The 25,535-nt window shown below is 36.2% G+C and overlaps 2 protein-coding genes across 9 annotated transcripts in view; one reads left to right on the forward strand and one right to left on the reverse strand.

Moving 5' to 3' along the window:
* Rel (REL proto-oncogene, NF-kB subunit) overlaps positions 1-9,210 on the forward strand; it is a 35,680-nt gene extending 26,470 nt beyond the window's left edge. For both annotated transcript variants that reach the window (XM_020185101.2, XM_074049795.1), the window contains 5 exons: positions 674-778; positions 879-1,091; positions 1,797-1,865; positions 1,990-2,058; positions 3,325-9,210. In XM_020185101.2, the coding sequence (XP_020040690.1) occupies positions 674-778; positions 879-1,091; positions 1,797-1,865; positions 1,990-2,058; positions 3,325-4,094 (1,226 nt within the window). In that variant the 3' untranslated portion in view covers positions 4,095-9,210. The remainder of the gene's footprint in view (positions 1-673; positions 779-878; positions 1,092-1,796; positions 1,866-1,989; positions 2,059-3,324) is intronic.
* A 4,974-nt stretch (positions 9,211-14,184) lies between these two features.
* The window catches only part of Pus10 (pseudouridine synthase 10), a 76,200-nt gene continuing 64,849 nt past the window's right edge, over positions 14,185-25,535 (reverse strand). For 3 of the 7 annotated variants that reach the window (XM_074049799.1, XM_074049800.1, XM_074049802.1), the window contains 2 exons: positions 20,477-20,576; positions 18,471-20,294 (listed from right to left, as the gene is read on the reverse strand). In XM_074049799.1, the coding sequence (XP_073905900.1) occupies positions 20,217-20,294; positions 20,477-20,576 (178 nt within the window). In that variant the 3' untranslated portion in view covers positions 18,471-20,216. Of the gene's footprint in view, positions 15,707-18,470; positions 20,295-20,476; positions 20,577-25,535 lie in introns of those variants that run through there. The other 4 variants (XM_074049798.1, XM_074049796.1, XM_074049797.1 and 1 more) reach the window with 2 other exon arrangements.

Below are 25,535 nucleotides of genomic sequence, written 5' to 3' on the forward strand. Positions count from 1 at the left end.
AAGATACAGAAATTTGTTTGAAAAGATCATGAAACTACCCTTCAAAAATTGTGTGTGTGTATACATACATATATATGTTAACCAGTGATGAATGACTATAGCTGTTTTGCATGTAGAAGGATAGTTGGTTGGAGGACTATAAAGGTAGATCAGAGTATCTTCTTCATAAATGCCTTGAATGCCTGGGAGGACATTCATATTGGGTAATCATATTGGGTAGGTACAAGGAAACAGGAAAAATTACATTGCAAAAAAAAAAAAATGCCCTAGAGACATGGTCAATGACATAAAAAGATTAGGGCTGAAAGTACAGCTCAAGTGGTAGAGCACTAGTCCCCTGTAATCAGTCCCCAGTGCTGTGAAACAACAAACAAAACAAAAAATCAGATTAATCTGATGACAGTATGTCTGATGAATTAGAAGAATCAGAATTCAGAAGCAGGGAAATTTATTCAGAAAAAATATCAGTCTTAAGACTCTAAACCAGGTTAAGTAAAGAAGTTAGAAAAGAAAGAGATAGGTATGGATGATTAAAGTATTTAGTGTCCTTTATCTGTACAATGAAACTCTTATCTAGTCTGTAAATGATTTTCCTCAAATTCTGACCCTTACAGTGGGATAAAATGTTTTTACTAAAGTAGCAATCCATTTTAAAAAAATCTTTTGTATTTAGGTGCCCCAAATACTGCAGAATTAAGGATTTGTCGTGTAAACAAGAACTGTGGAAGTGTCAGGGGAGGAGATGAAATATTTCTACTCTGTGACAAAGTTCAGAAAGGTATTTATTCATTTTGATTTGTTGAATTAAGAATATATTTTAGATTGATAGATGGATTTTACCTTGTTTTCCCATTGTTACTGTTTCTTTGACTTACTAGATGATATAGAAGTTCGTTTTGTGTTGAATGATTGGGAAGCAAAAGGTATCTTTTCACAAGCTGATGTACACCGTCAAGTAGCCATTGTTTTCAAGACTCCTCCATATTGCAAAGCTATATCAGAGCCAGTAACTGTAAAAATGCAGCTGCGGAGACCTTCTGACCAGGAAGTTAGTGAATCTATGGATTTTAGATATCTGCCAGATGAAAAAGGTATAACACTTTGGGAGTAATGATTTATACATTCCTTAAAGTTGGTCCTGCTAGTAACGTTGTAATGCATTTGAGTATAGTTATGCATTTTCATAACTCATATTTTATTCCTGGAAGTTTTCAGGATTTTTTCCCTTTATGCTTTTTGTTTTTCTTTCTTAGGAAGGTTTGATTAATCTGTAATAATTTCAGAATTTCTATAGTGTTTATCAAAATGTCTGTTTTCTTTTGTAGTGTCTGATTTTGTCCTTACTGTGTCCTTTTTATAGATGGAAAACTTCCCACTCAGTGAGTGGTTCATATGTTGGTCTTTATCTTATCAGACATTATTTCATTAATTGATGTTGACTTATAGGTGTTTTAAGAAAATAAGTTTAAATATTTTTAACATTTTTTTAAAAATTAGGGCTCGCTGTGTATCCCAGACTAGCCTTGAACTCATGATCCTCCTGCTTCAGCCTCCCGAATACTGGGATTGCAGGCATTCACTACCACACCTGACTCTTAAATAATTTTTTATTCAGAGAAAGATATCCTTACAACTGATCTGAGATATTCTACAATAATGTGCTTATTAAGTTCATATTACATACATTTATTTAAAGCATTTTCTAAATACAAATAAAGTCCCTGTTTATTATTGGAATGGAAGCATAATCCCATTATGATTCATTTATTTGCTTTCCTGGTTTCTTTTTAAATCAGATGCTTATGGCAATAAATCAAAGAAGCAAAAAACAACTCTACTTTTCCAGAAACTGTGGCAGGATTGTGGTAAGAATATTTTGGATTGATTCACATTTAAATAGATTTTGTTTTATTTTTCTTTATTTAGTTTTTCAAAATTGGTAATTATTTTTCAGATTACATTAATAATGAAAAAAATTTATTATAACAGCTAATTTTCCTGAGAGACCAAGACCTGGTCCCCTAGGTTCAATTGGAGAAGGAAGATTCATCAAAAAAGGTATTTTATTCTTTTCTCCTCTGTAGAGTACTCCTTGTGATCATATAGACTGGTACTTTACACAATACATTGGAATTCCATTTCTAGAAATAAATAACTGCTTCTTTAATATTTTCCTCTCTTACCAATTTTTTCATTCTTTCAATATTGAGTAAATTGAACTTGGCCTCTGAAATTATGTTGGAAACTAATTGTATTTTGAGAATTTATTGTTCAAGAAATTACATTTTAAGGGCTGGGGGCATGGCTCAAGTGGTAGAGCACAAATTTAGGGCCCCGAATTCAATCTGTGAGTGCCACCCTTCCCCCCACCGCAAAAAAAAGAAAAAATTGCACTTTGTTTATACAAAATAAGTTTATACAGTGGTAATTTTATTCTCAGTATATCATGGAAGAAATGGTTTAGATCCGGCTAGTCATCTGTTATTATTTTATTAATAAAGTTTTACTTGAACACACCCATGCCCATTCGATTACACAGTTTCTAGCTGCCTGTCAGGCAAGTTCTGTGCCACTGAGCTACACTACAGACCTAACTGCTTTTTTTTTTCAGTATAGCAACAGGGTTAAATAATACCAACTTAGGCTAAATACTGAGCCCCACAAATTCCAAAATACTATCTGGCCTTTTATAGAAAAATACTTGTTGACCCCTGGATTAGATAATGCAACCAAGGGTTATATAGAAGTCATTTTTTTCCCTTCCTCTTCTATCCTTAAATTATCACTTTTTCCTGGTTTAGTATATACAGTATTTGTACATACGTAAATAAATATGGATTTTTTTTTTCTGACTGGGAATTTTGTAGCATCTTAGTCGTATCTTAAAAGTTGTATACATTTTTCAATCCTCCCTAATGAATGTTTTCTCCATCTCTCCATTTTCTCCTGAAAATGAAGACTGTAAGATGATGTTGGCTATTTGATTCCTATTAATTAAAATTCTATATTTATCTTTCATTTTTTAAAAAATACATGATAGGCCCTTAAGCTAGATTTTCATATTTAACTTTAGAGAAATTACATATGCCAAAGTAATGTATGAAAGTCATTTTACATGTTATGTATAAAACTTACACAACAATCACAGAATTCAGTTTTGGGCTTGTAATAATTTTAGTGCTTTTTAAAATTTTTTACTTGAAATGTTACATTGGTTCCTTTAATTTTTCATTGTTAGTATGTCCTTACAATTTTAATTTAGAAATAATGCTTGATATAATTTTGTTCATTTTAACATTTTTATGATACATTTTCCTCCCACAGAATCAAACTTGTTTTCTCAGTGTGCAGTTTTGCCAGAAATGCCCAGGATTTCAGAACCCTACTATTCTCCATCTGTGTCCATCTCAAGTGGCTTGCCCCATCACAATCCAGCCATTCCCTCAGTGGTACCTCATCAGTCTTCTTCAAGCTGGTCACCAATGGCTCACCCCACCTCACACTCAGTGAATACAAATCCACTGAATAATTTTTCAGCAGGGACACTTTCCACTAATTCACAAAGTATTCCATCATTCTTGGAAATGCCCAGTGTGAGTGACTTAAATGCTTCTAATGCTTGCATTTATAATAATACCGATGACATAGGCAGAATGGAAACATCATCCATGTCATCAGCGGACTTATATGGTATTTCTGACACCAACATGCTGTCTAATTGCTCTGTGAATATGATGACAACCAGCAGTGATAGCATGGGAGAGACCGATAACACAAGACTTGTGAGCATGAATCTTGAAAATCCCTCATGTAATTCAGTCTTAGATCCAAGAGACTTGAGACCACTCCATCAAATGTCTTCTTCCAGTATGTCAGCAAGCACCAGTTCCAGTACTGCTGTTTTTGTTTCACAATCAGATGCATTTGAGCGATCTGACTTCAGTTGTACAGATAACAGCCTGATAAATGAACCAGGACCATCAAATGATCCTAATCCAAGCAGTCATAATTTTATTCAAAGTAGTCAGTATGCAAGTATTGGCTCTATGCAAAGTGAGCAATTGAGTGACTCCTTTGCATATGATTTTTTTTAAGTATAACTTGCAGAATTTTAATACTTTTAAATGTTCACAATCATTTTGATATTACCTATGCAGCATTTTGTAGTTTTATTTTTTGGGGGTGTAGGGGTGGAATTGTGGTTTGAACTCAGAGCTTCATGCTTGCAAAGTGGGCACTCTACCCTATGCAGCATTTTGTATTTGCCTAATCAAGAAAAATTGCTAAAGCAAAACTGGCTGGGAGTTTGGTGGTAGAGCACCTGCCTTGTGAGCTTGAAGTCCTGGGTTCAAGCCTCAGTACCACCAAAACAAACAAACAAAACCAAAAAAGCCAACCAGAAATAGAAACGTAAGAAGGCTTTACTGTTTCTTCTTTTGAAAGCTCTGACCTGATAACTATGTGTGGTGTGAATTCTGCCTTCAGAGCTCTACCACGGTTTCCTAGGACAGACTCTGAGGAGAATGTTAAAGCTAGGCTCTGTTTTGCTACTTGGTTTTTTATATTTCTTTTATAATATATTAATGTATTCTTAAATGAATTAATTGATATTTGCTTTCAAGCAAATTTAAAGTAAAACCTATAATGGCTATGCCATTGGAAAAATTAATTCCTTATTTCTGAGGCCCATAGGCCAATGTAACCCCTAAGGGGTTTTCTGAGGCCTACTGGTGTTTCTTACATTTATATGTAAATTAATACTTCTTTAAAATGTTGAGTTGGGCTGAAGGCAGTTGAAGTGAGCTTTCAAGGTATGGGAGGTTTTCTACATTTTATACTATTTAAACTGATATCTTTAAAGTTGCTTATTATTTTAGCTTTATATACCCATATTTGCAACAGGAATACATTTCCTTGGACCTCTACTTTCTTAGATGTCCTCACTCCCTCTAAAATCTTACAAAACTGCCTATTTGACACCTCTATCAAAAAATCTCATTAGAGCTCAAACTCAACATAATCCAAATCCAAGTTTCAATCTCCACTCCTACCCCCTTCAACCTGCCTTCAACTCTTCCTTCAGTCTTCCCCAACTCAGTAAATGGCAATGCCATGCTTCTAGTTGCTCAGGCCAAACTCTTGATTCTTTTTCCTTTATCTCCCACATCCAACCCATCAGCAAATCTAATAGGCCCTGCCTCCACAGTATATCCAAAGCAGACCACCTCTTTTGATCTCTGTTGTTAGCACTCTATTCCCAGCCACCCTCATCTTTTTCTAGGATTGGAGCTATAGCCTCCTTCCAAAAACCTTCCTTATAATTCTTATATTCCCTATAGTCTATTCCTAATAAAGAGCCAGAGTAATTGTTTTGAAAAAAAGTCAAATTCTGTTCCTCTGTTCAGAACCATCCAGTGATACCACATCTCACTCAGAGTAAAGGCTGTAGTCTTTAAACTTAGTAGGCCCATGTGGCCTAGAATCCCTATCCTACTTCATGTACTACCATTTCCTTCCTTTTTATGCAGCTCCAAGCACTCTGGCCTCAGTGTTCCTCTTCAAAGCACCAAGTACAGTCCTGCCTCAGAGCCTTTGTTCTCAGTATTCTCTCTGACTTAACTGTTCTTTTTCCAGATATTCATGTAGTTCTCTGACACTCTTTAGGTCTCACTCAGCTGTTACCTGATTGAGACTTACCTTGACTAACCATCGCTATTCCCTTCTCTGTAGGTCCATAGCACTTAATCATAATCTGACTTTACTAAATAAGCACATGTTTGTTTTCTTTATGGGAATATAAGCTCCTTGAGGACAGAAAGTTTTTTTCTGTTTTGTTCACTGTTGAATTCTCTAGTTTGTAAAGTAGCGTCTGCCTCATATTAAACACTCAGTAAATATTTATTGAACAAAGTTGATGGAACTTTTGTTTTTTGAAAGAAAGAATAGGTTTAATTACTGGATGTTTATGATTTTTCATTTTGTTTAATGTGATTTTTTTATTAGAATCATCTGCATTCAAGTCCAGTATTAATAATGGTAATCCAAATTGTTTGGAAGCAAAATAATCACAGTAGCAAAGTGTGGCAGAATTTGGGCAGTAACCTTAATTGTGATGGAATAGTGATGTTAAGTAACTAACGTATTAAAGATCTAGTTTAGTTTATGACTAGAACCTATTCTAAATGTTGAACATATTCTTAGCTAGACAATGAATTATTTCACTTACGAGAAGTCCATCCAAACCATAAATTTTTCTAGTTAAAATAGGGTGTGTGAATGCCATATAAATAGAAGTTGCCAGTTGATTCAGGAAGCAGAGATAGAAGATCACAGTTTGAGACCAGTCCAGGCAAAATGTAGTGAGACCCTATCTTAAAACAAGCCAGTGTGGTAGCACATGACTCTAATTCCAGCTACTTGGGAGGTAGAGGAAGGAGGATTGTGGTCTGAGGCCAGCTGCAGCAAAAGTGTGATACTATTTCTGAAAAATAAAAAAAGCAAAAGGACTGGGAGTGTGTGGCTCAAGTAGTAGAGCACTTGCCTAGTGAGCACGAGGTCCTGAGTTCAATCCCTAGTACCATCAAAAGAAAAAAAAACTCTGCTACTTGAATGATACTGGGAAATAGGAAAGAAAGCAAGATAAGACAGGTTCAGGGTAACTCAGGAAGCAAAATAAAAAGATAAAAACCTCTAAGTGCTATTAATATTTCTGAAATTACAATTTCAAAAGGAAATACTGGGCCAGGCATGGTGGTATACACCTGTAATCCCAGCACTTGGGAAATGGGGACAGGAGGATTGAGAGTTCAAGGTCAGTTTGGACTACATAGCAAGACCCAGTCTCAAAAGAAAAGAAAAAGAAAGGAAATATTCCTGTCATAAAATTTAAAAATCATAAGCACATAGTATGCTTTTAGTGAAATTTACTGGGAAGAAAGAACCCAGAATGTCTCCAGATGGTTATTGGTAAGTGGTAAGTTTTTTTTTTAAATATAGAATCATAATATTGTATTAATTAACGTTGATCAGTTTAAACATTGAGTATTAGAATAACTCAATGGATTTTAAATGAGCATTGACTTTTTTTTTTTTTTTTTTTTGATGCTGGTGTTTGAACTCAGAGCATTGTACTTGCTAGGCAGGCGCTCTACCATTAGAGCCACTCTGCCAGTCCTAGCATTGATTTATTTTGCATATTTCCTCTGTAAGCTGCATTAAGATATTGCTTCATCTGTGTTTTAAGTATTTCCAGTGGATTTTTCATTTTTCAGGTGCTATTTACTGATCATGGAGTTTATTTTATAATACATGTTTTCTCCTTTATCTGTAAATGTATTTGTACTTTGTCCTTCTTGAGGAAAAGGTGTCCTTCCTTTCTAAACTCCATTGGATTCACCTCCTTTGTCTTCCATCCCATGTTTCCTGTATTCTCAATGCACCATTTACTTCCTCCTTTCTTTTTTTTTTATAAACATGGTAAATGTCTTCTTGAACCTAAAAAGAAAGGCCAAAACCCCCAGTAGCAAATCTTCCTTTCCACGCTTATGCTCTTTTCCTTCACATCTGACTTCTAAAGTGCTTGCGGCCTGTTTCCTCACTTCTCAGTCCTTCCTTCACCCATCAATCTCTCTTTAGCTCCTATTTTCCTATGATAGTCTGGGAAATGGGACCAAAGACTCCCTTTGTCAAATCTAGTATCTTTTTACCAGTCATTGCTATCCCTTTTCTATCCATAACCTCTACCTGCTGACTACTCCCTCTTTGGCTACTCTTCTGGTGTTTTTGTGGCAAACAAGATTCCTCTCTGGTGTCCCAACCCCAGCTCTCAGTTAGTGCTAGTTTTTTGCCTGTGCAGTCTCATCAGTGCCCACAGCTTCAGATTTCTCTCATGCTGTCTGAATGCATCTTATAAACTGGCTTCTCCTTTTGCAGTCTTTACTTTCCTTAATGGCATTACCATTTACCCTACCATCCAAGATAGAAACTCCAAAATCTTATTTTATTCTGTCTTCCTCACATTCATACTTAGTCCTTTTGAGTCTGCCTCCCAAAAATCTCCTGTATCTGTCTCTTCCTCATTCTTGCTGCTTTCTAAGTAAAGGCCTTCATTTTCCCCTCCCCAATAAGAATTGTTCCTTATATTCCAGTTAAAAATATCCCATTCTCTGTATACCTTATTATATAGTTAGCATTTCTTGAAAAACCTTCTTTTTCAGGCCTCCATACATGTTAGTCACTGTGCCTCTGTTCTTCTACAACTGAAACACTTATCCCTAATACCAGGCTTCTCTGTGAGGCATGGTTCTGCCTCCTAGTTGAGGGGCAGTTGTCATATGTGCCCATGTGACAGATCTTCTCCCACTGGATTATAGTCAGTTTAGTGTCTCACTGATCTCTGGGACTCCAGCATGTAGCACAGTCCCTGACATAATTGGTGCTGAATAAATGGTAGCTATTTTTTAACCTGGCAGGGAAAGCAGTGACACCAAGATGACTTATCTTAGGAAACAGACTTCTCTTCCTTGGTCTGCTGCGTCCTTTTTCTTTAGAAGACCTTCATGCAGCCCCTAGAAACTGAAAGCAGCTTTACTGGGAATAGAAGTGGTGAATGTAAAAATTCTAGTTACTAGGAAGATTTCATGCCCCTGACCTTTCTAGCTCTCTGTACTATATGTGGTGGGTTTAATCTCAAGTATTTCTCATGTACTTCCTTGACACTTTACTCCTGCACAGATACTCCTGTATTCATGTAGTAAATCATATGCCACATTTTGAATGCACAAAGCACCATGTCAGGTATGGGAATACCTCTAAACCACTATTCTGATTTCTGTCATCTTAATGGCCTATTAAATTGGTAACTAGATCTCTCTACTCATAATGTTAGTGTACAGAATAACTGGGTTATCAATTTTTAATGCTTAAAATAATAATTATGTTTTCCATGCTAAGAGCAACTTAGAATTGGTGATCCAGGCTGTCTAATAGTACCATATAATTTTTTTGTCATAAATTGATTTATTGAAGTATTACTACATGCTGTTAGCATGGAAAAGCAGTAATAATAGAGATTGTTTTTAGTTAGGCAATACCCATTCTACCTACCTCATAGGGGTGTGTTTTGTACGAAATAAAATAATGCCTAAGAAGAAACACTGTAAATTGTATACTGCTAATCAGGTATAATAAATAAAGCAACATCTGTGTATATCACATGGCCCTAATTAATCTCTAATTCAGCACTCCCAGTTATTTAGTACCCAGCAGAGGAAAATCACTATGGATAGACGATTTAGTAGCGACGCTGAGACAAATTTCTTTTTAGAGTGACTAGCTATTGCCCAGAACTGGAAAACTTTCCTTAAGCCCAAACTCTTTCCAGAACCATTTCCTATTGAAAATGTCAGTTATTGACTTTACTTTTAAAATTCTGTGACTCATTAATTTCTTTGCTGAATCTGGTTATGAATTGGGAGTGGTTTGATTCTGATAAGACTGCCACTCAAACTCTGGTTTGAGTTCATAAGTTGAATATGAAAGGGGGAAATGAGAATGCTTTTTGCATCACATTTGTTGAAAATTTCATGCTGCTCATCATTATAAGTGCAGAAGTTAGGTAATCAGCAGTATCAATGTATCATTTTATGTTTTTAAGACCTAGTCTAATTAATGTTTTAACTACTACATCTTAGCAGGATTTAGCTAAAACACAGTTCAACAGTGTACAGGAGCAAATAACTACTCCATTTTAAATGTTGCTTTAGGACAAATACCACATTCTAGTAGTTATTTAAAGGAGTGGAATACTCTAATGCTTTTTTTTTTTTTTTTTTTTTGGTGGCACTGGGTTTTGAACTTAAGGCCTCAAGCTTGAGCCACTCTCCCAACCATAGTCTAATATTCTTTTAACTTGTTGCCACAATTTTAGATTACTATTGAACTCTCAGAACTTTAAAGAATTACAAATAAAATTCATTCAATGCCTATGTGAGTGGTAATATACAATAATTAGTACAAAATATTGGTTCTTCAACAATTTTTTAAAGGATATAAGCAGGTAAATAAAATATAAACTTGTGGTAAAAAATTTATCAAATTTCATCTTGCCCATTTTTCTTCTTTAGCTTTATTATCTAATCGACATGTAAGTTTCCATAAAATAATAAGATATATGTAAGAGTATTTTGGGATCCTCTTGTGGAATTGAATCTTGTGAGAGACTTCACTGGTGACACAGTTTTTATTGGGTAATTAGCTGATACTATAGGTCACTGTTACAGTTCAGTTAGCTTTAAGATGAGATGGAAAAGAAAACAAACATTTTGAGTAATGATCAGTCTTAAATGCATGAACTCTTTAGAGATGACACCTGTTTTAAAAGTGTGTACTTAAAAATACTATTAGCAAGCCCAGCATGGTGGTACATATCTATAGTCCCAGCACTGGAAAAGCTGAGGCAGAAGGATTGCCTGACCCTAGGAGTTCAAGACCAGCTTGAGCAACATAAAGGAAAAACCCTCATCTCAACAAATAAATAACAATAAATACTATATTTTATTTTTTCTATACTTAATGACTGGAATGAATGTGGATGCACTGAAGAAAGTGGTTTTTTAAAAGTTCTCATTTAAACTAAAGCTGTGTATTAAGATGCAATAGTTTTTAAATGTCAAAATACCTTTTATTGTACATATTACCTTTGTAATATCTTTGTATACAGTGATTTTTTTTTCTTGGTAATAAATAGGAAAAATTCTAAAACCCTCGCTAAAATTTTGTTGCTATTTTACTTTAAAAATATCCATCTTATTTTCTTAGTATTTATAGCATTTTGCTTATAGGAAAAAGTGTTGCTTGGAAACAGGCATTTTTATGGAATGCTGCAGCTGGGTATTCTTGCTTGTGTAACTGTCTGTTGAAATGATAATTTGTAGAGTACAGGAATGAAATGCCTTTTTAAAAAGTTTTCTTTTTCTTGGCTTATACAGCACAAACTTACTTTCACAGTTTTGGAGGTAGAAGTCCCAGGGTGCCAGTATGGTCAGGTTCTTTGAGGCTCTCTTCTTGGCTTGCAAATGTCCACCCTTTCTGTGTCCAACATGATGAGGGAGCAGGAAGGAGTTGAGATCCAGATATCTAGTTTCCTTCCTTCCTTCCTTCCTTGCCTCCCTCCCTCCTCTGCCCTCCCAATCCTTTCTTTAACATTTTACTTTAAATTCACATGAAATTTTGTATTCTTTGACTAACATCTCTCAGCCCCTCCCAACTGCACCTCAACTCCCCAAGCCCAGGTAACCATCATTCTACTCTCCACATCTGTAGAGTTCAACTTTTTTAGATGCCATATACAAGTGAGGTCCTGCATCTGTCTTTCTGTACCTGGCTTAGCATAATGTCCTCCAGTTCGTCTATATTGTTACAAATGACAGAGTTTCTTCTTTTTATGGTTGAATGTGTATGTACCATAAATACCCATTTATCCATTGATGGACATGTAGGTGGATTCCTTGATTGTTGTGAATAATGCTGCAATGAACACGGGAGTGCAGATGTCTCTTCAGCATACTGATTTCATTTCCTTGGGAAATTCTAATACTGGATGCTTAATTATATATATATATATAGGTATATATATATATTTTTTGTGGTACTGGAGTTTGAACTCAGGGCCTTATGCTTTAGTAGGCAAGTGCTCTACCACTTGAACCACTCTGCCAGCCCTTTTTTGTGTTTGGTATTTTCAAGAAGGGGTGTCAAGAACTTTTTCCCAGGCTGGCTTCAAACTGCGAGCCTTCTGGTTTCTACCTCCCAAGTAGCTAGGGATTACAGGTGTGAGCCACCAGCACCCAGCCGGTAGTTGTATTGTTAATGTTTTAAAGAACCTCTGCTTTTCACATGGCTGTGTTAATTTACACTCTTACCAACAGTGCAAAAGTTCCCTTTACTTCAATTTTTGCCAACACTTACCTTTCCTCTTTTTGATAATAACCATTCTAATAGGCATGAAGTAATCTCTTACTGTATTTGTTTTTCCAAATTAGTGATGTTGCGTATTTTCTTCATATGCCCATAGGACATTTCTGTCTTTAATTCCTATCTTTTGAGAAAATCTATGCAGGTTCTTTAAAAGGTCCATTTTTTGCGGTACTAGGGTTTGGACTCAGGGCCGCATGCTTGCTAAGCAGGTGCTCTACCACTTGAACCACTCTACCAGCCCTTTCTTGTGTTTGTTGGGCTCAAGATAGGGTCTCACGAACTATTTGCCTGGGCCTGGCTTTGAACCGATATCCTCCTGATCTCTGCCTCCCGAGTAGCTAGGATAACAGGTGTGAGCCACCAGCACCCAATGCTCCTTAGTTTTCTTGCTATTGAGTTCCTTACATATTGTAGTTATTAGCCCTTATCAGATGCATGGTTTATAAATATTTTCTCCTGTCCTTGTCTACTTTGTTGATTGTTTCCTTTGCTGTGAAGTTTGACATAATCCCATTTGTCTGTATTTGCTTTTGTTGCCTGTGCTTTTGGTGTCATATACAAAAAGTCATTGCCCAGACCAATATCATGGGGCTTTTTCATTTTCTCGTAGGAGTTTTGCAGTTTCAAGCCTTGAATTTAAGTCATTTTCAGTTGATTTTTGTATGTGGTGTGATTTACAGGTCTCATTTCATTCTTCTGCAAATGTATCGAGTTTTCCCCATACCATTTTATTTTTTTGTGGCATTGGGGTTTGAACTCAGGGCCTCACGCTTGCTAGGCAGGCACTCTAACATTTGAGCCACTCTATCAGTGCACCGGGCACCACTTATTGAAGAGATTGTCCTTTACTCATTGTGTGTTTTAGTACCTTTGTCCAAAATCAGTGACATTTGGTTCAAGCAGTACAGCGTCTGCCTAACAAGTACAAAGTCCTTAGTTCAAACCCCAGTACTGCTCCCCAACAAGTTAAAAAGTATCGCAAGAGTAGTACTTTTTACTAATAAAAAGTGTACCATTTTAAAGAATCAATTCAGAAAAGCTTTTATCAGGGTCAGGTATAGTAGCACATGCCTGTAACCCCAGCATTTGGGAGATGGGAGGCATGAACTACATAGGGAGACCTGGTCTCAACTTCCCTCCCCCTAAAAACAGAAAAGCTTAATGTCAAAGTTCATTCTCATCCATGGACTTAAAAATCAAAGAATAAGGCAGGTGTGATGGCTTACTCCTCTAATCACAGCTACTCAGGAGGCAAGGACTGGGAGGATCATGGTTTGAGACCAGCCAAGGCAAAAAGTTATGGAGACCCCCCTCTCAATAACCAAGGCGTGGTGTATGACCCTGTGATCCCAGCTATTTGGGAGGCCATTAAAGTGGCAGGATGTTGGTTGTGAGGCCACCCCTGGACAAAAACATGAGGTCCTATCCACAAAAGTAACAAGGTATTGGAAGTGTGGCTCAAATGGTAGAGCACCTGCCTAGCAACTGTGAGTTCAAACCCCAGAACTGCAACAATAACAACAAAAAAAGCTCCAAGAGAAAAGCCCTGACAGTGTTTTTGTCTTGTGAAATGGAGATTTAACTTCTAAATTTACTTCATGTAACTTGTACATGTAACCAGTTATCCTATGTAGAAAATTCACATTTTATCAATTCCATTTTTTCTTGACTTTTCAGGTATTCAAAGTTGGTATTTTTCCTAAATTAAACCATGGGGTGTATTTTGGGACAAGGAGATATTAGAGAGAAAGAGATATTAAGAACAAAGGGCCTTTTCTCTAAATATTATTTTAAAAGACTTCTAATTTAGGCAACCCTTAAAGAAGGAAATCATAAAACTAATTTTAAAATTTTATATAGGCAGAAAGGAAGCTACAGTTTTTATTATTTAATGTTTCCAGTTCTGCCTTATCAAAGACCTACATGAATTTTTTAGCAACTTGTGTCTCAGAATTATATGAATGTTTGGAATAAGTATTTAAAGCTACTGTTTACTGTTTACTTGAAATTTTGTATATCTTAGGAAAAGAAATTAAAGAAACAGAAGTCTTCTTATTTCGGCTTACTAAGAAGGTTCTTGATTCTTCTATACTGCAGGTCCACTGGATTCAAAGCTGAGCCAAAAGAAACCTAAAAAGCTTGCCCTAAGTTACTTAAATGTCTTTTGTAGCAAAATTTCCCCAGAAACTGAGAAATACCACAAAGATGTTCTTAACCATTCTATCAAAGTTTATTTCTGCCATCTCTTTCTCATTTTCTGGCATTGACAATCATGAAAAATGCATTTGCTATTTTTTACACATGATGAAACACATGGTTTCAAAGTAGCAAGCTGATGTTTCATGTCAATTATAACCATTTTCTGATATCTAAAGCAGATCTTGGTGTCTGTGAGCTATGTTTAATACAGAAATGAGAAATTGTAATCAAATACTATCCAAGTCATATGTATCTAAAAACCCAAATAGTTGAACTGATAGAAATTATACTTAAATCTGGAATTTTAATGAGCCTCCTTTCTGAAAATTTTCTCCTAATGATACATCTAATTTCTTTAGGTTCACTTATTTAAGATTTTTCCCTCTTATAGTGTCAACTGATGATTACCTTATTAACCAATGATAATTATGGAGACTTCATGAAATATACTTGGCCCATTTTTTGTAAGCTCCTTGATAGTTGAATCCCAAAAGTCAATTCTCATGGTTATGTGTGTGAGTTTAGTTGGCATTCATAGGTGTCTCCATTGTACAACAGGTGACCAATAATAAGGGTTTATTAGAAAGGACCCTAGGGACTAGCTTCAGTTGTATCCTATATACGGAAGTAACTAAACATTTAGGTGTCATTTAACTTTTACTCTTTTGGTTTCCTATTTAGAAAATTGGAGACAATATCCTACCTGGCTTATTAAGATATTTAAAACTGGCTAATACATTGTAACAGTGAAATAATTCACTTTACTTTTGTTTAGCATCTCAATTTTTTTTTTTAAATTCTTAACCCTGGGACTGAAGTTATTGCAGGCACTTACTTCTCCTTATTGAAAAGATTTGTGAGTGCCTCTTGCCATGTTGTGCTTCAATTTCCAAGGTTCACTTTCCCTCCACAGGAGAAATGCACCGGCAATTTTAGGTTGTCAAAATAATAACTTGAAGTCACTAAGATTTATAACAAATCACACCCAAAAGTACTTCCATTGGTAATAGCTTGCTTGAGGTATACTGAGAAAAATATTAATGATGTTAGATTTGGCATTTGATATCTTAGATTATAAGATACTTTGCTACATAAATCTAGTTATCACTTTTATTCAGATAATTTAAAAAATTCAGAACATGATTTTAAAGGCAGTATGCCTCCTGTGGAAGAAATCTTGCTGAAAGAAATTACAACTTTTTGGATTAACAGTGTTTCCTGTTTGCATACATCTCTAAAGAAAGAATTAAGGAGAGTCTCATTTGTGAAAGTGAGAGAGGGAATGAGATAAATGATAAGATATCCTTGGAACAATTCAACACTATATATTTATATATCCTGAGATGTTATGACAAAATTTAAAAACAGATCAACATGATCCAAGTGGTTTCCAAGACACCGATATGGTAGGTAAACAGCCATTTTCAGGGTATGCTGCATGGGTGTCCACATCATGCCAGGAAAATCCTAATCTTGTCTCCAAATGTGAAAATTAGTCATCCAAAGCAGGTGGCCAATCAACATCTACAGACTAAAAGTGAGAAAACAAGTCATTAAAATATATTCTGGTAAGCATTTTCTGGTAATACTTTTAATATAATGTAGCAGAAAAAACTGCATTTGGTGGAGTGAGCTATTGAATTGAACACTCTAAAGTCCCTTCTAGTGATTTTGGGGCTGAAGACCCATTTTTAGTAGCAATATTTGCTTACTTGGCTAGTTTAATAATCTCACCTCCTGGTTTATTAGAGAATAAATTTAAAATTTTAAAATGTTCTTTATGGGTAAAATAGCAAACATTCAAATTCAGGTAGCTAAACTAGTTATCCCTCAGAAGACTCAGCAACTTTTATTCCTCTGATCATTTTCATTTTGCCATCTTTCCTTCAACTAATACAGTCATGTGTCATTTAGTCAAGGGACCCATTTTGAGAAATGCATCATTAGGTGGTTTATTCACTGTATAAACATTACAGTGTACTTACTCAAATTAAGAAAACTCTGATGTCACCAGGTGATATAATGTCACAGGACCACCATCTCCTATATGCTGCCCACCATTGATTAAAACATCATTATGTAGTATGGCTATACTCAAGTAGTCTGTACTGTTTGTAACTTAACTAACTGTGAAGTAAATGAATACGAAAGATCACCTAGAACTAGAAGATGATTAGGGATCTTTTCATTTTACTTTAGAATTCTTGGGATTTTTACTGTTGTTTGTTTGCTTTTTCGGTAGTCCTTGGGTTTTGAACTCAAGGCTTCCCACTTACAAAGCAGGCACTCTACGGCTTGAACCACACTTCTGGTCCATTTTGCTCTGGTTATTTGCCCAGGCTGGCTTCAAACTGCAATTCTCCAGATCTCAGCCTCCCAAGTAACTATTATTACAGGCATGTGCCACAGGTGCCCATCTCAGAATTCTTGTTTCTTTTAAGGTCCAATTCATTTCTTATCTCTACTTACCTTAATTTTGCTCTTCTAGAACAAAACCTTTAAATTACAATAAGCAGTCTATTTTGTCTCCACATAAACAATCACATGCCAGGAGTATCAAAGTACATCTTGTATTAAAAAGAGACCTATTTTAACAGAAAACTTTTAAAAAATCCACAGTATCCATGGTTTTTATTGACATTTAAAATTTAAAACTTGAAATGATTTATTGAAAATAAAATTTTCATTAGTACATGAGTCACTTCACATTCCAGAGTCATAAAAACTGTTAAAAAGGCCCAAATAAGCAATGTGTATGTATTTTTTATAAACCTCAAAAAGAAATTTTAGTAATGTTTCAGAATATAGCCATATACTAAACACCCATATTTAAGTTACTGAGTGATTTCTCAAATTGCAAATTAAACATCAGTAACCACTACTGTGTGTGTGTTGTGAGCAGGGAAGGCAGGCATATTGTAGTGTTTATAAAGCGCTACAATCAAGGTTGAGAAGCCCTGACCGTGACTCCGACACTTCTAAACTGTTCTATGAATTAATGCAAAAAGGACTAATGCAGGCTAGGGGGTGGCTCAGAGATAAAGCACTTGCCTAATACTCATGAGGGTTCAACCCCAACACCACCAACACAAAAAATGCAGTCGGGATTTTCCTTAATAGATGGTTGTCCTCAAAATGACAGTCTCATTGAAGAGGCTGCCTATAGTCTTGAAGGCATGTCATTGGCTGCACTCCAGGAGCTCTGTAAAATCTAACTTGAGAGCACTTGAGAGAATTGATAAGGTAATCACAGTCATTTCATTACCACAACTGTTTTCACATTAGGCAATATACCCACTTCTTTTCATAACTTTTATATTATCCTTAAGTGAAAATGCTAGCTTCTCCTAACATTTTAGGGTAGGGCAGTAAGTCTACTCCAAATCAGATCTCCATCAAGGAGCACCATTTGTGACTCAGTATCTACTGATGCTCAAATAAAAAAAAAAAAATCAGGGAGAAGTGCCTGAAAAATCCATTCTTCTAATTACTTCAGAATTTAACCTTGTTTTGATTCAAACTATAAGAGCAAAGAACCACATCACAGCGGTCCCTTATGGAACAGCTTTGAACCTCATCACAGGGATCCCTTCAAAAATCATTTTTGTTTTGTTTTGTTTGAGAAAGGACATCACTATGTAGTCCAGGCTGGTCTCAAATTCTCGATCCTCCTGCCTTATCTCCCAGGTGTTGGGATTATAGGCATATACCATCACACCTGGCTTAAAAATCACTTTTATTAATAACCATTGGCTTCATCCCATTTTCTACCCTGTCCTAAATATACATTTCTGAACGGGCTCCCCTTAATTCTTTATAAAACAAAATAGGTATGGAAATCAACTCTTTAAAGTTTAATCTGATACCACATGTAAATTACCAAATGATAGTAAGTGATACCAGTTAGTAAATTAGCTATATATTCCATAAGGATTATAAATGATACACTGAAGCTGGGTGTGGTGATGCACATCTATAATCCCAGCATTTGGGAGACTGAGGCAAGAAGATCATGAATTCAAGGCCAACCTGGGCTACGCAGACCCCATTTCAAATTAATAATAAAATAAAATATATCTTGTATTTTTTAAATTTAATTTTTTTTCAGCAGTACTGGGGCTTGAACTCAGGGCCTCATACTTGCCAGTCAGGCCCTCTCCCACTTGAACCACACCTCCAGTGTCCATACCTTGTATTTTTTGTTGTTGTTGTTGTCCATTTAATTCACATGTGCATACATTGTTTGGGTCATTTCTCCACCCTGCCCCTCTCCCCCACCCTTCCCCCACCTCCTCAGTTTCAGGCAGGTCCCGTTCTGCCCTTGTGACTGATTTTGTTGAAAAAAAGACATAAGCATAATAAGAAAGACAAAGCATTTTTGCTAGTTAAGGATAGCTATACAGAGAGATTCCTACTATTGCTTTCATGTACCCATGTGTTACGACCCATGTTGATTCAACTCTAACTGATCTTTACATTGGTTCCTGATCCCCTGCTCATGATAACCTGTCGTTTTAAGATTTCTGTATTAGTTCCTCTGGAGTGGGGATATCAAATGCTTTCATATTTTGGGTTTTCTACTTATCCCTGTGTCTCCCCTATGTGCTCTCCCCTTGTCATGTGATCCAAGTCCAACCATATTGCTGCATTTGCCTTAGATCTAAAGTCTGCATATGAGGGAGAACATACGATTTTTGGTCTTCTGAGCCTGGCTAACCTCGCTCAGAATGATGTTCTCCAGTTCCATCCATTTACCTGCAAATGGTAAGATTTCATTTTTCTTCATGGCTGAGTAAAATTCCATTGTGTACAAGTACAACATTTTCTTGATCCATTCGTCAGTAGTGGGACATCTTGATTGTTTCCATAACTTGGCTATTATGAATAGTGCTGCAATAAACATGGGTGTGCAGGTGCCTCTGGAGTAACCTGTGTCACATTGCTTTGGGTATATCCCCAGGAGTGGGATTGCTGGATCATATGGCAGGTCTATGTTTAGATTTTTAAGAAGTCTCCAAATTTTTTTCCAGAGTGGTTCCCACCAGCACTGGATTAGGGTTCCTTTTTTTCCTACATCCTCACCAGCACTTGTTGGTGGTGTTTTGGATGATGGCTATTCTAACAGGGGTGAGGTGGAATCTTAGTGTGGTTTTGATTTGCATTTCCTTTGTGGCTAGAGATGATGAGCATTTTTTTCATGTGTTTTTTGGCAATTTGAATTTCTTCTTTTGAAAAAGTTCCGTTTAGTTCAGTTGCCCATTTCTTAATTGGTTCATTGATTTTAGAAGAGTTTAGTTTCTTAAGTTCCCTGTATATTCTGGTTATCAGTCCCTTGTCTGATGTATAACTGGCTAATATTTTCTCCCACTCTGTGGGTGGTCTTTTCAGTTTAGAGACCATTTCTTTTGTTGTGCAGAAGCTTTTTAATTTTATGAAGTCCCTTTTATTCATCCTTTCCCTTAGATGCTGGGCTGCTGGGGTTCTATTGAGAAAGTCTTTGCCTATACCTATTTGTTCCAGAGTGTTTCCTGCTCCTTCCTGTAGTAACTTCAGTTTCAGGTCTGATATTTAGGTCCTTGATCCATTTTGAGTTGATACTAGTACAGGGTGATAGACATGGATCTAGTTTCAGTTTCTTGCATATGGTAACCACTTTTCCCACCAACATTTGTTGAAGAGGCTGTCTTTTCTCCATCGTATATTTTTGGCACCTTTGTCAAAAATGAGGTAGGGGTAGTTGTGTGAGTTCATATCCGGGTCCTCTATTCTGTTCCACTGGTCTTCATGTCTGTTTTTGTGCCAGTACCATGCTGTTTTTATTGCTACTGCTTTGTAATATATTTTGAAGTCAGGTATTGTGATATCTCCATCATTGCTCTTTTTGCTGAGTATTGCCTTGGCTATTCGCAGTCTCTTGTGTTTCCAAATGAACTTTAGGGTAGATTTTTCAATCTCCGTGATGAAAGTCATTGGGATTTTGATGGACTGTATTAAACATGTAGACTGCTTTCGGTAGTATAGCCATTTTTACTATGTTGATTCTACCGATACATGAGCACAGGAGGTCTTTCCATCTTCTGTAGTCTTCCTTGATCTCTTTCTTTAGGAGTCCACACCTTCTATTTTTTAAAAAGTAAAAATTCAGAAAATACTCACTCCCTCCAATACAATGCTACTGTGAGATTTTTTACCGTTTTGAAATACCTGTGAAGGTGAATAGTGCTGTTTGGCTTAATGCCAAAGGACCAACCTTTGGCTGAATTCCACTGGCAAATGTGTATTGCACAATAAAATAGTTTACCTCTACATCCAGCTCAAGAATGTCTGCAGTCACGTTCATCAGAGAGCCAATGTTCGGCTTAGTTCTGCCGAAGTCTCCATGTACAAACTCTTTAATGTATCTGAGGTCTGTTTAAGGGAAAAATGAGGACAGCCATGCAATACCAACTATTTCACAAGTGAAAGTGAAATGATCAACAAAAGCAAAAATGTTACAAGAGGTCATTTCTGAGCTTTGACTTGAGATGCATGTCTCAGAAAAATAAACTATGACAACCTGTGTGTCAACAGCAGCACCTAGGACCTGTGTTTATGTTAAACTTGCTCAAAGCCATGACTTCCTTTCTTCTTAAAGCTCATCTCAAAATGCCAAAGTCTGGGTATGGATTTTAAAAGTTTGTTATAGTTCAATGCTTTAAAAAAAAAACAACTATCTTTCTTTGCCACAACTTTCATTTTGTCATCTTTCTGGTCCCATTTTTTAATAAGAGCAACTGGCATCTACCACATGATAGGTTTCCACAGGATCACACACAAAGTGACCTCAGTGATGGCTTTCCTTATAGCATGATCCCATGACAATAAAACGGAAGGGAAAATGAGAATATTAATTTAGTCTTGATGAACGCCCTTCACAAGAATTATAAATGGACCTGAGTTCTAGTTGTTGCTAGAATTGCTTTGGACTATAAAAGAATTGAATTCTTTCTTTCTTTTCTTTTTTTCTTTTTTGAAGGGGCAACTTTGTATTTCCCTCTAAATTCTGAAGGCAATGTCTACTTCTGGAAGGTGTTCTTATAAGATTACATTAACATTCCTTCCACAGGACTTTCTTTTACCTTTGACAACATTTAGCTGAAATACAAGTTTTTGCCAGCATTCAGTAAATACACATACATGCATGCACATATGGGGTTTTGTTTTGGGCCGTACTTGAACTCAGGGCATCTCGCTTGCTAGGTAGGCACTCTACCATTTGAGCCAGTTCACTAGCCCTGTTTTGTTTTGTTTTGTGGTACTGGGGGTTGAACTCAAAGCCTTGTGCTTGCTAGGTAGGCGCTCTACCACTTGAGCCACTCCACAGACCATGTTGAAAAATCAACACTATAATATATTGTCACTATATATTTACTTTCTAAAAGTTTATTCACTCTTCCATCATCAAAGTTTGGACTTAAGAATAAGACACAGAAGATTCCAAGATGGCGGCTAGAGGGAGGAAGCAGAAAGCAAGCCTCCTATAGTGAAATCTTGGAGAGACGCTGGAGACACACTTTGCAGGCATAATCACTGAGAACTACCCCACAACATAGCATCATTAAAACAACAAGTTCAGAAACTAAGGAAAGAATATTGAAGGCTGTAAGAGAGAAAAGACAAGTAACATACAAAGGTAAACCCACCAAAATCACAGCAGACTTCTCAACAGAAACATTAAAAGCAAGAAGAGCATGGGGTGAGATCTTCTGGGCACTGAATGAAAATAACTTCAACCACAGGATACTCTACCCAGCAAACCTATCATTCAAAATAGATGGAGCAATAAAAGTCTTCCATGATAAGCAGAAATTAAAACAATATGTGACCACAAAGCCACCACTACAAAGGATTCTTCAAGGGATTCTGCACACACAAAGTGACACCCAACTGAACCATGAAAAGACAGGCATCATCAAACCACAGGAAAAGAAAAAGCAAGACAGTAGAGAGTAACCTCAACTTAGGTACACACACTCAAACCTTCAAACAACTAAGACAACTAAATGACAGGAATCACCACATACCTATCAGTACTAACGCTTAATGTTAATGGACTTAATTCACCCATCAAAAGGCACCGCTTGACGAAATGGATTAAAAAGGAAGATCCAACAATTTGTTGCTTACAGGAGACCCATCTCACTGACAGAAATAAGCATAGAAATAAGGATGAAAGGCTGGAAGAAGATTTACCAAGCCAATGGCCCCCGAAAACAGGCAGGAGTAGCAATACTTATCTCTGACAAAGTAGACTTCAAACCTACATTGATCAAACGAGATAAAAAAGGACATTCCATACTAATCAAAGGGGAAATAGACCAAAAGGAAATAATAATTATCAATCTGTATGCACCCAATGTCAACACACCCAATTTCATCAAACATACCCTGACAGACCTGAAAGCATATATAAACTCCAACACAGTGGTTGTGGGAGACTTTAACACCCCATTATCATCAATAGATAGGTCATCCAAACAAAAAATCAATAAAGAAATCCAAGATCTAAAATATGCAATAGATCAAATGGACCTAGTTGATGTCTACAGAACATTTCATCCAACTTCTACACAATATACATTCTTCTCAGCAGCCCATGGAACCTTCTCCAAAATAGATCATATCCTAGGGCACAAAGCAAGACTCAGCAAATATAAGAAAATAGAAATTATACCGTGCATACTATCTGATCACAATGCAGTAAAAGTAGAACTCAACAACAAAAGTAAAGACAAAAAACATGCAAACAGCTGGAAACTAAATAACTCATTACTTAATGAAGAATGGATCATCGATGAAATAAAAGAGGAAATTAAAAAGTTCCTGGAATTCAATGAAAATGAAAACACAACCTACCGGAACCTATGGGACAAGCTAAGGCAGTCCTGAGAGGAAAGTTTATAGCCATGAGTGCATATATTAAAAAGACTGAAAGATCCCAAATCAATGACCTAATGATACATCTCAAACTCCTAGAAAAACAAGAACAAGCAAATCCCAAAACAAATAGAAGGAGAGAAATAATAAAAATAAGAGCTGAAATCAATGAAATAGAAACCAAAAAAACCATACAAAGTATTAATGAAACAAAAAGTTGGTTCTTTGAAAAAATAAACAAGATCGATAGGCCCCTGGCAAATCTGACTAAAATGAGAGAAAAAACCCAAATTAGTAAAATCAGGAATGCAAAAGGGGAGATAACAACAAACACCATGGAAGTCCAGGAAATCATCAGAGACTACTTTGAGAACCTATATTCAAATAAATTTGAAAATCTTAAAGAAATGGACAGATTTCTAGATACATATGATCATCCAAAACTGAACTAAGAGGAAATTAATCACCTGAATAGATCTATAACACAAAATGAAACTGAAGCAGCAATCAAGAGTCTCCCCAAAAAGAAAAGTCCAGGACCTAATGGATTCTCTGCTGAATTCTATCAGACCTTCAAAGAAGAACTGATACCAACCCTCCTTAAACTGTTTCATGAAATAGAAAGGGAAGGAAAACTCCAAACACAATTTATGAAGCCAGTATTACACTTATCCCAAAACCAGGCAAAGACACCTCTAAAAAGGAGAACTATAGGCCAATCTCCTTAATGAACACTGACGCAAAAATCCTCAACAAAATAGTGGCAAACCGAATTCAATAACACATCAAAAAGATTATTCACCACGACCAAGTAGACTTCATCCCAGGGATGCAGGGGTGCTTCAACATACGAAAATCAATAAACGTAATAAACCACATTAACAGAAGCAAAGACAAAAACCACTTGATCATCTCAATAGATGCAGAAAAAGCCTTTGATAAGATCCAACACCATTTCGTGATAAAAGCTCTAAGAAAACTAGGAATAGAAGCAAAGTACCTCAACATTATAAAAGCTATATATGACAAACCTACAGCCAGCATTATACTTAACGGAGAAAAACTGAAACCATTCCCTCTAAAATCAGGAACCAGACAAGGATGCCCACTATCTCCACTCCTATTCAACATAGTACTGGAATTCCTAGCCAGAGCAATTAGGCAAGAAGAAGGAATAAAAGGAATACAAATAGGTAAAGAAACTGTTAAAATATCCCTATTTGCAGACGACATGATCCTATACCTTAAAGACCCAAAAAACTCTACTCAGAAGCTTCTAGACATCATCAATAGCTATAGCAAGGTAGCAGGATATAAAATCAACATAGAAAAATCATTAGCATTTCTATACACTAACAATGAGCAAACTGAAAAAGAATGTATAAAAACAATTCCATTTACAATAGCCTCAAAAAAAATCAACTACCTAGGTGTAAACCTAACAAATGATGTGAAAGACCTCTACAAGGAAAACTATACACTTCTGAAGAAAGAGATTGAGGAAGACTATAGAAAGTGGAGAGATCTCCCATGCTCATGGATTGGTAGAATCAACATAGTAAAAATGTCAATACTCCCAAAAGTACTCTTCATTTTTAATGCAATTCCCATCAAAATTCCAATGACATTCATTAAAGAGATCGAAAAAATCTACCGTGAAATTTATATGGAAACACAGGAAGCCACGAATAGCCAAGGCAATACTCAGTCAAAAGAACAATGCAGGTGGTATCACAATACCTGACTTCAAACTATATTACAAAGCAATAACAATTAAAACAGCATGGTACTGGCACAAAAACAGACATGAAGACCAGTGGAACAGAATAGAGGACCCAGATATGAAGCCACACAACTATAACCAACTTGTCTTTAACAAAGGAGCTAAAAATATACGATGGAGAGACAGCAGCCTCTTCAACAAAAACTGCTGGGAAAACTGTTAGCAGTCTGCAAAAAACTGAAACTAGATCCATGTATATCACCCTATACCAAGGTTAACTCAAAATGGATCAAGGACCTTAATATCAGACCCCAAACTCTAAAGTTGATACAGGAAAGAGTAGGAAATACTCTGGAGTTAGTAGGTATAGGTAAGAACTTTCTCAATGAAACCCCAGCAGCACAGCAACTAAGAGATAGCATAGATAAATGGGACCTCATAAAACTAAAAAGCTTCTGTTCATCAAAAGAAATGGTCTCTAAACTGAAGAGAACACCCACAGAGTGGGACAAAATATTTGCCAGCTATACATCAGACAAAGGACTGATAACCAGAATATATAGGGAACTTAAAAAACTAAATTCTCCCAAAACTAATGAACCAATAAAGAAATGGGCAAGTGAACTAAACAGAACTTTCTCAAAAGAAGAAATTCAAATGGCCAAAAAACACATGAGAAAATGCTCACCGTCTCTAGCAATAAAGGAAATGCAAATTAAAA

This window comes from Castor canadensis, chromosome 12 (assembly GCF_047511655.1).
Source record: "Castor canadensis chromosome 12, mCasCan1.hap1v2, whole genome shotgun sequence".
NCBI classification, from domain to species: Eukaryota; Metazoa; Chordata; class Mammalia; order Rodentia; family Castoridae; genus Castor; species Castor canadensis.